The sequence below is a fragment of the Muntiacus reevesi genome, chromosome 20 (assembly GCF_963930625.1).
Source record: "Muntiacus reevesi chromosome 20, mMunRee1.1, whole genome shotgun sequence".
In the NCBI taxonomy this organism is placed as follows: Eukaryota; Metazoa; Chordata; class Mammalia; order Artiodactyla; family Cervidae; genus Muntiacus; species Muntiacus reevesi.
In genome coordinates, this window is record NC_089268.1 from 18,557,428 (window position 1) to 18,570,868 (window position 13,441).

General features: G+C 52.0%; 2 protein-coding genes across 3 annotated transcripts in view; one reads left to right on the forward strand and one right to left on the reverse strand.

The window, feature by feature from the left end:
• CUL9 (cullin 9) overlaps positions 1–3,509 on the forward strand; it is a 34,926-nt gene extending 31,417 nt beyond the window's left edge. For both annotated transcript variants that reach the window (XM_065913348.1, XM_065913349.1), the window contains exons 33-40: positions 115–278; positions 602–695; positions 1,167–1,241; positions 1,364–1,474; positions 1,563–1,680; positions 1,981–2,114; positions 2,747–2,820; positions 2,894–3,509. In XM_065913348.1, coding sequence (XP_065769420.1) covers positions 115–278; positions 602–695; positions 1,167–1,241; positions 1,364–1,474; positions 1,563–1,680; positions 1,981–2,114; positions 2,747–2,820; positions 2,894–3,077 — 954 coding nt within the window. In that variant the 3' untranslated portion in view covers positions 3,078–3,509. The remainder of the gene's footprint in view (positions 1–114; positions 279–601; positions 696–1,166; positions 1,242–1,363; positions 1,475–1,562; positions 1,681–1,980; positions 2,115–2,746; positions 2,821–2,893) is intronic.
• Positions 3,510–3,647: 138 nt separating this feature from the next.
• DNPH1 (2'-deoxynucleoside 5'-phosphate N-hydrolase 1) lies at positions 3,648–6,106 on the reverse strand. The gene is made up of 4 exons (XM_065913350.1): positions 5,892–6,106; positions 4,328–4,396; positions 4,050–4,160; positions 3,648–3,858 (listed from the first exon to the last, which is right to left on the reverse strand). The coding sequence occupies exons 1-4, from the start codon at positions 6,073–6,075 to the stop codon at positions 3,710–3,712; spliced, it is 513 nt and encodes a 170-aa protein (XP_065769422.1). The 5' UTR covers positions 6,076–6,106; the 3' UTR covers positions 3,648–3,709.
• Positions 6,107–13,441: the final 7,335 nt, after the last annotated feature.

Sequence of the window (13,441 nt, forward strand, 5' to 3'; positions counted from 1 at the left end):
GCCGGGGCCCATACCCCTCCCTGCCCCCCCATCCCACGGACCCTGCCCTGTCCTCTCCGCACCAGCACGTCCACAGTAAGGACTCAGCTGTGCCCTCGCTGCCCTCTCCTCTAGGCCCACTACCCTGCCAGCTGCGGCCACATGTCCCAGTGGGTGGATGATGGCGGCTACTACGATGGCATGAGCGTGGAGGCCCAGAGCAAGCATCTGACCAAGCTCATCTCCAAGCGCTGCCCCAGCTGTCAGGCTCCCATTGAGAAGAATGAGGGGTGTCTGCAGTAAGAGGGGGTACTGTGGGTGGCGGCAGGGTGGGAGACCTGGCAGAAGGAAGAGGCAGTGGACGGACCAGAAAGCTCAGGAACCACGGGGAGGTCCTCAACTACCTCCTCGCACCGTCCAGAGTGATTCCAGTGTTCTTCCCCCCACTTTTAAGCCTGCATGTATGGGGGGATTTGGAAGCCAGGGTGTGGTTAGTAGGGATTAGTGAAGTTAAGGAGACTTAAGAGGGCGTGGGAGGGGCCAGCGGTGTGTCCAGGCCGTGGCATTCCTGGTAGGGCCCTGGCCTGAGGTAGGAATCCTGACCAGCTAGCCTCCTCCACAGCATGACCTGTGCCAAATGCAATCATGGATTCTGCTGGCGCTGCCTCAAGTCCTGGAAGCCAAATCACAAAGACTATTACAACTGCTCTGCCATGGTAAGGGGCTGGTGCCCAGAGGAGGCAGGCAGAAACCCCGGGGCGGGCAGGGTGGGCACAGACAGCTCCATGTCCCAAGCAGCTGGAGAGGTGGAACAAGGCTCGGTGGAGAGAAGACTGAAGGCCCCGGGGCCTGCAGGTGCTGGGAGTTCCGTCCTGGGAGGTCTGGCACAGAGACCTTCAGCCCCAGAGTTGGCCGTCCCACGCCGGGGGGGCTGCAGAGAGCCTGTGGCGGTCTGGGTGCTCCCAGGAGGCCCCGGGCAGAGAAGAGCAAGGACTCCGAGTCAGGGCCTGGCTTCACTGTGTAGTCGGCCTGCCAGGCCTCAGCACCCTCATCTCACAGTTACGAGAAATTAATGAAGGAATCTGGGTAGAGCAGCAGCAGGCCTCCGTGAATGGTGGCTGGTCTGAGGAGTAACCTCATCTTGTCCCGCCGATCACCCAACAGCCCTCTTGATGTGTCTTCACCAGGTAAGCAAAGCCGCGCGCCAGGAGAAGCGCTTCCAGGACTACAACGAGAGGTGTACTTTCCATCACCAGGCCCGAGTGAGCAGGGAGGAGACGGTGGGGTGGGCACGGAGGTCAGAGGGCTGGGCTGGACGGCCAGGCACTCTTCTGAGGGGTGGGGCTGCACCTCCCCCGGCGCTGATGGCCGCCTCTCTGCACAGGACTTTGCTGTGAACTTGCGGAACCGTGTGTCTGCCATCCACGAGGTGCCCCCGCCCAAATCCTTCACCTTCCTCAGTGATGCCTGCCGGGGTCTCGAGCAGGCACGAAAGGTTGTGTGGGGTGGGCTGGGCAGAGGGTGGACGGGAAGAGGGGGAGGGCGGGAGGCAGCCTCAGCAGGAGCGTGCCGGGGCCCCACAGGTGCTGGCCTACGCCTGCGTGTACAGCTTCTACAACCAGGACACAGAGCACATGGACGTGGTGGAGCAGCAGATCGAGGCCCTGGAGCTGCACACCAACGCCCTGCAGATCCTCCTGGGTGAGCCTCCGTCCCCCTAGCACCTGTCCCCAACGTACAGACGTACAGACGGGTGGGTGACCCGGCCCCAGCCGCCCACCTTCACTCTGGCCCCTGGAGCTTCCTGTTCCTCGTAGCCTTGTACCTTCTTCAAGTTCCACCCCGCAGGTCCACGGTACACACCCCCACCCGACCTTGGCTTTGATTACGGCCTGTCCCCACCTCTAGGCTGTGAGCCCTGGTAGATGTGGGGAGCGCATGGTAGGCGTCGGTGGGAGGAAGGGAAGAAGGGAGGGAGCCCCGCGCCTGCCCCCTCTGCAGAGGAAACGCTGCTGCGCTGCAGAGACCTGGCCTCCTCGCTGCGCCTCCTGCGGGCTGAGCACCTCAACACCGGCCTGGAGCTGCTGCGGCGGATCCAGGAGCGGCTGTTGGCCATCGTGCAGCACTCCACCCAGGTAGCCACCCGCTCCCCCCGGCCTTCCTGCCCACTTGGCACCGCCTGCCACAGCCCCCCAGCACCCTGGAGGGAGCCTGACGGAAAGGATTCGAGGGCACACGGACCCGGCCTGTATGCCGGCTCCCAGCCCTGCCACTCTGCCACCTGGCCTTTCCTACAAAATGAAGGCAGTAGTTAGCCCAGGTTAAGGGTATCTGGCCAGGTGCTTGCTCTCCAGAACTCACTTGAGGGACTTTTTCAGAAGATTCTTCCCGGATTTAGAATCCTAGGAGTTGGGGGCCAAAGGGCAGGGATCCACCAGAGTAAGGGAGCTGAGGTTCTTTCCGGCTCCCATACACTGATGTTGAGTCTCAACTAGGAATCCCGCCCTCAGGGAGCTTACGGACTGGTCTGTAACTTGAGTAGAAAAGGCATGATCACACAATGGTAAGGGTAGGTGGTGCCTCACCGCTGTATCCTGGGTCGCTGAAGACCACCTGTCGTGTTACACAGTCAGTGGCTCACGGAGCGTGGTGCTGGGGTTGGTGGGGGAAATTCCTGGCTCTTGGCCCTCGGGGGACACCAGGTGAAGGAAGGCTGGGTGCCAGGGCCCAGTCTGCTGCTCCCCACAATGTCCCGTCTCCTTGCCAGGATTTCCGGGTTGGTCTCCAGAGTCCATCATCCGAGTCCCGGGAAGCGAAAGGACCCAATGTGCCTGGCAGTCAGTGAGTGGCGGGGACCCCACCACGGGGGGTGCGTGTGCGCCGTGGGCCTGAGGCTGAGTGTGCGCCCTCTCAGGCCCCAGGGCTCCTCGGGACTGGAGGAGGACGAGGACGAGGACGACGTGCCCGAGTGGCAGCAGGACGGGTTTGAGGAGGAGCTGGACAATGACAGCTTCTCCTACGATGAGGAGTCTGAGAACCTGGACCGAGAGACTTTCTTCTTCGGCGATGAGGAGGACGATGATGAGAGCTACGACTGAGGGGGCAGGACGCAGGGAGCGCTGGGGGTCAGGCATGCACCGCTGTCTGCTCACATGGGGGCAGGTCTGGCCCCATCTTCTGTTCACTGAATAAACTTTTTTTTTCATATACTTCTCTGGAAGCAGACCAGACAGTTTCCTCAAAGGGCCACTTCAGCTCCTCCTGCCCTCACACACAGCCAGTCCTCCTCCTCCTTTGCTGTTTAGTGTCCAGATGTCCATCCTCAAAGCCCACAGCAGACCGGAGTGACTTATGTTAATAAACGGAAATAAATGTCCATGGTACTCGGCCCACAAGCCTCAGACTCAGCAGAGGGACAGGAAGGAATGGTCACTCCCCCACAATCGGCTTCATCTAAACTTCTGAATGTTGCTGCAGGGAGCTTGAGCATGTTAGAAAGTCTCCTCCTCTTGGGGGCCTGTAGACCTTGAAAGGTCTCTACATCTTGAAGTTGAGGGGGGTGTTAGGATATTATTGAGAACTGGACCTTCCTCTACCCACAGTGTGACATGTCAGAATTGTATACATGCCATGAATCAGTATTGGGGCTAAGAGCCAGGAGCCAAGTCTGGGGTCAGGAGAATTTAATAAAAACGGGTGAAAAAAAAAACAAAACAAAACTGGGGTGAAGTCAAGCAGTTGGGTCAGGAGAGGCAGACACCTGTTCAGGAGGATACGACTCAAAGTACCGATCCAGCAGGGCCTCCACCTCTGCTTCCTCATAGTCCCACACAAGGAACCTGGAGCCATCAGCTGCTCCCCGGATCATGGCTGAGAGCACTGGGAAGGAGGAGTTGGGTGAAGGTGGCTCCCCCCCACTTCCACACTCTCCTCCCCTCCCACACTGCCCACTGCCCTGCCCTTCCCATCCATTTTTGGGGTGGGCATTGTGCTCAGAGCCCCCCAAGGAAGGAGAGGAGGGCCGGGACCCAGGAGAGCTGGGAAAGGAGCCCAGGGCTGGGGGTGCTCACCTCGGCCAGACTGTGGGCGAAACAGGCACAGCACTGGTTTGTGGAGGGCCACTGCCCGGCCCAGCTCGTAGCCTACCCCCAGAGAGGGCTGGGTCACTTCTGCCACGACCGCTGGGAAGAAAGGAGACCAGGCTCACCCTCGGGCTTGTGAGGGACACACGACACAGTCTGGCTGTGGAGAGGAGGGAACTTAGGGAGTCCCTTGGAGGCGGGGAGCCAGGCAGGTCCAGGGGATCCAGGACCCCAGGGGAGTGTGCAGGCAGGACGGGGCCACTCACCATCTGCCTGCTGCAGCCAGGCCAGGTCCCGATCATGGATGAACCTGTCGCCTCCAGCAGCCTCTTCCCCTGTGGTTGAGGGAAAGCTGGTCAGGGGCCCACCCTGGTCTTCAGTTCCTCTCCTCTGCCCTAGACACCCCCAGGTCCACCCTGCTCAGGGAAGGGGAGGGGACAGAGAGATGGCCTCCAAGGGCCCATGAATTCAGGATTCCATGAACTAGGATTCCATGAATTAAGGAAATGGAAGAGCCTGCAAGGAAAATGCAGCCCTCTGCAGGGGGGTGGAATGTGATCAATGACAGAAGTTATACAGGTGAGATGGAGGGACTCACCATGGGTCAGTGATGAGGGGTAGGGAGGAGGAGGAATCGAATCCCAGGTGGGGACAGGCAAGAGGAGCAAGAGGATGGCCCGTGCAAGGAACCTAGGGCCCCAGAGGCTCTCAGGCTTTGGTGGGTATGAGAACCACCTGAGAACCTGATCAACTGCAAAGACCCAGGTATCGATGAGCCTGGGCCGCTGACTGAGCGCTCCAGGTGATTCTCATACCCAGCTGAGTTTGAGAATCACTGCCTGAAAGCAAAGTGTAACCAGTGGGAGGTGGTGTGAAGGCAGGATATCCTGGGGTCACAGGGCCAGGATCCCAGCTTTCCAGCTTGATTTAATGTCACCCACTGGGAGCATGAGGGTCACACGCCCCAGATCAGAGCAGAATAACTGGAGAGCTCATTAAAAATGGACTCAAAGGTTTTATCCCAGGATCTGCCTTTTCAACAAGCTCCCTCAGAACACTGTTGCGCACAGGCCCTTCCCAAAGCACCAGCAACTTTGTGATGCATCTTTTTAAAGAGGATGCCCCAGGGACTTCCCTGGTGACCCAGTAGGTTAAGAATCCACCTGCCAATGCAGAGTACATGGATTCCATCCCTGAGTAGAGGAGATTCCACATGCCTGCTGCGGAGCAACTAAGCCCGCAGGCCACAACTACTGAACCCAGGCTCCTCAACAAAAGAAGTCACTGCAATGAGAAGCCCATGCGCAGCAATGAAGACCCAAGGCAGTCAAAAGTTAAATAGGTCTCTGAGAATTGCACTGAGTCCTACAGATCCTGGCTCTGTCCCCTGGGAGGGAAAAGGGGGACAGACTTGAGGTTTCATAAGTGTGAGTTTTGGCATCATTTCCAAAGTAGAAAACCAGCCAGGATCCGGGACTACCTCTCCGCAGGAGCAAGAGGATCAGAGGGCCTGAGGGAGATGGTGTTCGCAGGACCTGGGGTCTGTTGGGTCAGGGAGGGCCGGTACCTTCACGTCAAAGGAAAGCTCTGTGCTAGGTGGGAGAGATCAGAGGCCAGTGCGGCCCACTCCCATCCTGCTCCTACAAAAGCCTCCGGAAGGAGCCCAAGAAGTTCTCCACGAAAGATCCAAAAGTCAAGATAGTAACTGAATGCGGGGAGTGGGCTCCCGGGTCGGACGCACGCGGTCTCAGCCCCCCACCGCAGTTCTTGGGCAGATGGGCCTGCCTGCGCCCTCCCCGCCGCCCGCGCCACGAGCTCCGCCTCCCTCACCGCTCTCGTCCACCTCGGCGGCCGCCACATGCTCGGTGAGCACCACCCCGAAGCGCCGCAGGCGAGACACGATGCGCACGTACAGCTCCCGGTCCTCGCGTCCGCCGCGGATGCTCCCGCAGAAGTACAGGGAGAGACTGCCCGGCTCCCCACGATCCAGGGTTCCAGCAGCCGCCGCCGCCATCCCAGCCGCCACAGGCCCCGCCCGCTCCCCTTGGCCCCGCCCCTGCACGTGACCCGCCCCGCCCCCGCCTCGCGGGGTCTGGTTCCGAGTGTCCACACCTGTGAAATGGAAACGTCAGCCGTAGGAACCTGTAGGAACCCAGCGCCTCCTGGACTTAACTCGCCACCTCATCCACTCCTCCCCACCTTTGCCACAGGCAACTCCACTCTCCCAGGTCCTCAGGTCCCAAACATTGGAGTCATTTTGACTCTTCTTTCCATCAAACCCTACGTGTAATCCGCGGGCAACTCTTGTGGGTTCTCCCTTCCAAATATTAAAAACTCTGAAACACCCCTGCTGGGGGCCCAATCTGGGGTCGCACCCCAGTGCCAGTGCAGACAAGGGCTGCAGTGAAGAAAAGGGCTGTGATTACTGCAGGCGCCAAACAGGAAATTCAGGGCAGGGGTGCTCAAAATACTTAAACTTCCCAGTGGGATCCAGGAAACCATTTTTAAAGAGGAGGTGAGAGAGGGGAGTCTAAGGGTGGTGTCACAGGGGTTAAAGTACTTATGGGTCTGTGGGCCACCTGTTCATGGTCTTCAGGTTGTTAATTTCTTCCATTTGGGGGGTGGTTTGCGCTTCTGCAAAGCAACTCAGAAAGCAGGCAGACACTATTATCTGGGTACTTCAGAGAGAAGCTAAAGCAGAGGATTTGGGAGAGGGGTCTGGCCTGAGAGGACCCCGTAAGGTCCTGGGTGGGTGGGAAACACACCCACCACCTCCACTGACGTCCCCTCCTCCAAACCTCCACCACCTCTCTCAGCCTCTCCATAGTCACCCCCTTTCCTGCTACACAGTCTGGTCTCCAGCAGGGGGACCTGTAAACCCAGAAGTTAGGTCATGACCTTCCTCAGCCAAACCTCCAAAGGCTCCCATCTCACTTGGGGTAAAACCCGCAACCCCCTCAGGGGCGCAGCAGCCCCACAGGACCTGGTGCCTCTCTCACCTCTCATCCCAGCTCCTTTAGCCTCAGCGTCTGTTCCGCAGCCACGCTGCCTCTTCCTCAAGCTGGGCATGTTCTTGCCTCAGATCCTAGGCATTTGCTGTCCTTTGGAGCCCTTCTCTTCCAAGTGCTCCCTGCTCACTCCCTCTCCTCCTCCAAGCCTGTTCAGGTTACCTTCCCTGATACCCTCTTCCATGTGACAGCCTCCCATCCCCACTGCCCTCCTCTGCCTGGTCTTTTTTCCTTTCAGTTCTGTCACTCAGTCATGTCCAACTCTTTGCAACCCCATGAACTGCAGCACACCAGGCTTCCCTGTCCATCTCACTACCATATAATTGATTAATTTTGTTGCATGTCTTTCTATGGTCAGTGGAATGTAAGTCCCTGGGAGGGCAGGCGTTTTTCTGTTTTGTTTACTGCTGTATCCCCAGCTTCTAGAGCTGTGCCTGGCCTCTAGGAAACACTCATGAGAAATTTATTGAATGAATGAGCAGATTAAATGAGCAGCTGATTTAGTAGCACTTTGTACTCTGCTCAGCCCTAAAATAATCTGATGGAAGCAGGGTCTGCAGGGAACCAGGCAAACACACCGTGGCTCACTGCTGATAATAATCTTCATTTTCCTAATGAAAATTACACAAATTTAAGACAAAAATTTCAAAAGGAACGAGAGAGTTCCCGGTGGAAAGTGAGACTCCAATCTCATTTCTCAGAGGAGAACATCATTGGTGGTTTCCTCTGAATTCCTCCACTCTATGAAATACCCACACATAGAGTGACAGAGCAGACACAGTAACCATTTTTAAAAGGCAAAAGACACAGGGACCTTCCTGGTGGTCCAGTGGTTAAGACTCTCCCAACACCGGGGGCCTGGGTTCGACCCCTGGTCATGGAACTAGATCCGACATGCCCAAACTAAAGATCCCGCATGCTGCAGGAAAGATCCTGCATGTCACAACTAAGACTCAGCACAGCCAAATAATAAATGTCTAAAAAGACACCATAAAGAATATTTTTAAAGAAAATACTTTAAAAAATACACAAAGAGAAGGAAAAGAAATCTGAGGCTAACTCTGGCCTCTGATGGGCTCAGTGCCTAAGATAAGACCGTGGGGAAGCGTGTGCACAGCTGGGCATCAGTGCTCACAGCACCTCCTCACACACGGTCACACACGCACCCTGAGGAGGCGGGCCCCGGGGGCCAGAGACCTTGAGGGCGCCCTCCTCACCCTCAGTCACACTGTCCTGCGGTTCTCGCCTCCCAGGAGGAGCACGTGCACATAGAGACACAGAGCATCTCGCTTCTGCCTCTGTGTCCTCAAGAAAAGAGGCCAGCCTCCATCCCCTCAGGGCACACCCTTCTGAGGGGCCTGGCATCCCCGTTCCACCTCAGGCTGAAGGAGAAAGAGGAGAGGGATATCTTGTCTGTTTCTCCAGATGGGAAACAAGGCCCTGCCACTTGCTCTGTGTCCACTGTTGAGGTGGTCAGCATGCAGAGCCGGCCCTGGCTGGCGGCTCAGATCCTCGGCTCAGGGCAGAGGCCTGAGTTGGAGGGCCGGGGCACAGTGATGGGGCTCTGAGTGATGAGCCACGGTGGTGTGCGGGTCCGTGTGTCCAACTTATGTCCTCGTATCAGGAACAGAAGACTACCCAGTGCATGACCGCATTTAGATGAAATGTCCGGAAAGGGCGTATTTAGAGAAAGAGAAAGCAGATCATGGAGTGGTCCCAGCTGGGGCTGGGAGTAGGCACTGACCGCAGGGTAGGGCCCAAGGAAGCCTTCTGTGGTGATGGAAGTGTTCCAAAACTGGACTGTAAGGATGACTGCACAACCCTACAAGTTTACATTAAATTGTACACTCACAACTGGCAGATTTTACTGATAGAAGTTATTCCTCATAAAGCTGCTTTTAAAAAGGCAATAATTTTTAAAAAGGCAATAATAAAGTACTGAAAATAGTGAGATTCAACAATTAGTTCATGACCAATTTATGTCTTGTTTCATGTATATGCATATTCAACTTCCTCACTGTACTGTTGTGATACAAATTCAAGATCATATTATTACATTTGTAAATATATATATATATATATGCCACGTCACACGGCATGTGGGATCTTAGTTCCCCAATCAAGGATCAAACCTGTGCCCCCGTGCAGGGGGTGTGCAGAGTCTTAACCACTGGACAAGCTGAGAAGTTCCCCTTTGTAAATACTTTAATATGTGTCTCTAAAAGGTATTTTTAAAAATCAGAAGACACAAAAAAGTAACAAAAATATCAGGGTTGAAAAACTTTGTAAGATTTTCTTACTGTCATCAAATAGTTCATCAATGTCCAAATTTCCAATTTGTCTTAGAAAAGTTATAAATATTTGTTTACAATTTACTTAAACCACATCAAGTCCACATGTTGTGATTGGCTGACATGCCTTTTAAGTCTGTTTTGACCAACAGGTTCGCCCTGCATATCTTCTCTCCTCCCCTCATTTGTCCGGTAGAGGATTCTGCAGTCTGGAGTTTGCTGATGATATTTCTGTACTGGCATTTAAAGTGTTCCTCGATGCTATAAAACTGGAGTTGGATCTAGAGGTGTAATCAGATTCAGGTTCAATCTGGGGCAAGACTAGCTCACAGGTGGTGGTGTGTGCTCCCACCATGGGGCACAGAGTATCTGCATGCCTCTTTTTTGATGTTAGCAGCCACCATTCTCAATGTCCAGAACCACTCATTCGTTTGGTCACTAGATATGCCAATAAAAATGTTATTATAATATAAAATTCACCTGAGAAAACCACCTTAACAACTGAAGTATAATAAAATGATCTTTAGAGACTTCGCTGGTGGTCCAGTGGTTAAGACTCTGTGCTCCCACTGCAAGGGGCCTAGATTTGATCCTAGGCAAGGAACTAAGATCCCATGTTTCACAAATAAGACCCAGCACAGCCAAATAAACAAATATTTAAAATAAAATAGGACTTCCCTATTTGGTGGTCCAGTGGTTAAGAACCAGCCTGCCAATGCAGGAGTCGTGGGTTCAATCCCTGGTCCGGGAAGATTCCACACACCCCAGAGCAACTAAGCCTGTGCACCACAACTACCAAACCTATGCTCTAGAGCCCGGGAGCCACAGCTACTGAAGCCTGCATGCCCCAGAGCCGGTGCTCCAAACAAGAGAAGCCACCAGAGTGAGAAGCCCAAGTACCAGCAACAAGAGAATACCTTCGACTTTCCGGAACTCCAGAAAAAGTCAGCGCAGCAACAAAGATACAACACAGCCAAAAATAAAACAATAATTTAAAGCAAAACACTAATAAAATACTCTATAACCACCACTCATGCACGTCAAGAGAGAGATCTTCAGCCACCCAGAAGCTTGCATGTGTTCAATTCCAATCATGGCCTCCTTATTCTCTCCAAAAGAACCGCTGCCCTTACTTTTACAGGAAGGACAAAAAAGAAAAGGACATAAACCCATAAAGAAACATAGGAAGTTATCAGCCAAATGCGCATCCCTAGTCATGTGGTTTCACCTTACTCATTGTTTATATGCCTCTTAAATCTCTTTAAACCTGTAGCTGTGGGGATACATTTTTAAAGCATGTGTTCTCTGTGAGACACTCAGTGGGCACTAAAGGAGCTAAAAAAACAGGGGTGAAGAGGAGTCTGAAACAGGAGACTCCCTTTGGTTTGGGAAGGACCAGCGTTAACTCAAAAAGTCAAAAGAATGTTATGGAGGGATGTGTGAAGGGTGAAGAGATTCAGCGAAAGCAGAAGTTATGCACGTGCAAGATCCCTTCAGGTTCAGCCTCACACTCCAGCTTTAACACCTGGATCACACATCACCTCCAGTCAAGAAGAAGCCGCAGGGACCAGATGTATCTTCCCTTGGATTTTGTTTGTTTTTTCATAGGTGACTTTCCTTTCTCAGATATGTTGGAGAGGAAGCAGGGCTGAGATTCTCTGCCCTAATCTACACCATACCCACCTTACTCAGGTACATTCTTAGCCTGGGTTCCCCCCCATCCCTGTTGCTGATGATGTCATTCACGAGGACAATTTTATCAAACTGGGGTCCTAGTCCTCTTCTTCCTTGTCAGGAATCAACAGAGGCCAAAAGAGGACATTCAGCCTTAGGACTCAATTTTGTATTTTCTTATGAATAATTAAGAATTTTAAAATTTATTACAAAACATAGCAAGTCTGAGAAAAGTATAGAGAACAGTATATCAAATACCCTTGTAGCCACTATCCAGTTTTATCCAGTCTTAAATTTTGTTATATCTATTTCAGATCCATATATATATTTTAACATGTATTATAAATATATCATATTATCATATATAATATATATGTATATTAATATCTATATATGATAATATAATATCTAAGATAAATCTAAAACAGATACTATACATAATACAGTATTTATATAATACATATAGAAGTCTATACCCACATACACATCAGATCAAGCTTGCTATTTACATTTTTAGTTTTCAAATCTTCTATATTCTATTTTTTTCCCCATTTATCAATTACTGATGTAACTTTATTAAACTATCCTGTTGGCAGTGGATTTTTTTCTTATAATTTCAACTATATTTACCTTGTATTCTGAGACTAGTAGGTGAGTGCAAATTTGGAATTCTTATGTGTTCTTGGTGGTACAATTTTTGTCCTGTGATCTACTTTTATTCCTAATAAATCCTCTGGACTCATATTTTTGCCTTTCATTTCAACCTTTCTATATTCCGAGTGTGTCTGTAAAACAAGCTGCTTACTAAAGAGTCAGTGCTGTTTTTACTCAATGAATGTCATCATTTATTCTGATTACATACATGTTTGTAAGTTTTTTCCACTACCCCTTTTGTGCTTTACTTACTATGCTTTTTCTTGTTTTTTCTTTGCCATGCTTTGTCTTACGTAGATTTTTAAAAATACTGGATATAACTGACATTTAACATTAGTTTCAGGTACACAATATAATACATGTGTGTATTTTGAGATGACCACCACACAAGTTTAGTTAACATCCATCACCACACAATAAATTATTTTCTTTTGTGGAAAACCAAGACCTACTCTCTTAGCAACGTTCAAATATAGAATACAGTATTGTTAACTATATTCACCACACTGTATATTACTTCCCTAGGACTTAATTGAGAGATTCCCTGGTGGCTCAGATGGTAAAGCATCTGCCTGCAATGCGTGAGACCCAGGTTCAATCCCTGGGTCGGGAAGATCCCCTGGAGAAGGAAATGGCAACCCACTGCAGTACTCATGCCTGGAAAATTCCATGGATGGAGAAGCCTGGTGGGCTACAGTCCATGGGGTCCCAAAGAGTTGGACACGACTGAGTGACTTCACTTTCACTTTCAGGACTTAATTATCTTATCAGGAAGTTTGTGCCTTTTGACCACCTCAACCTATTTCAACTAACCCACCCCTCACTTCTGCAAACAACCATCTGTTCTCTGTATCTGACGTCATTTTTAAAAAAATCTCACATGTGATATGATACAATATTTGTGTTTTTCTGTCTGATTTATTTTGCTTATGTTCTCATGTGGTTGCAGTGGGCAAGAGTTCCTTTTTATGGCTGAATAATATTCCATGGTGTGTGTGTGTGTGTGTATACATATACACTGTATACACATACACATTTCCTTTATGCATTCATCCATCAGTGGATACTTAGTTGTCCAGCCCACCATCAGTGACAGAGAAGAATGGCAATCCCCCAAGCCCAGCTTCCTCCAAACTCCTGAATGTTCCTGGGGGGAGCTTGAGGGCGTTAGGAAGTAACCTTCTCTTGGGGGCCTGCAGACCCTTAGAGGGTCTCTACATCTTGAAGTGAAGCAGGGTGTTAAGATTATTTCTGAGGACATGCACCCACCTCCACTCTCCCACAGACATAAAGTTAGAATTGAAAACATACTGTGCGTCTGTACTGGGGCTAAGAGGCAGGAAAGGTACTAGAGCAAGTCTGGCGTCAGGAGAATTTCATAAACTGGGGTGAAGTCAAACAGTTGGGTCAGGAGAGGCAACCACCTTCTAAGGAAGAACCACTGCCTCCACCTCTGCCTCGTGGTAGTAACACACCTGGAACCCGGAGCCATGGGCTGCTCCCTGGTCATGGCTGAGAGCGCTGGGAAGGGGGAGGCGGGGGGAGGCGGGGGGAGGCGGCTCCCTCCCCCTCCCCTCCCCCCACACTCCCCCTCCCCTCCCCCCACACTCCCCCTCCCCTCCCATACCCCCCCACTCACCCCCTCCCACACTCCCTCCTCCCTGTCTCCCCCATCCCATCCTACACTCCCCCCTCCCCTCCCACACTGCCCACTGCCCTGCCCTTCCCATCCCTTTCTGGGGTGGGCAAATGC

Excerpts from the sequence above, each read along its gene's own strand:
- DNPH1 (XM_065913350.1), bottom strand. The coding sequence starts at position 6,075 with ATGGCGGCGGCGGCTGCTGGAACCCTGGATCGTGGGGAGCCGGGCAGT. Across the intron at positions 4,397-5,891 it reads CGCCGAGGTGGACGAGAGCG|GGGAAGAGGCTGCTGGAGGC; the intron begins GTGAGGGAGGCG and ends CCTCAACCACAG. Across the intron at positions 3,859-4,049 it reads TCGCCCACAGTCTGGCCGAG|TGCTCTCAGCCATGATCCGG; the intron begins GTGAGCACCCCC and ends CCTCCTTCCCAG.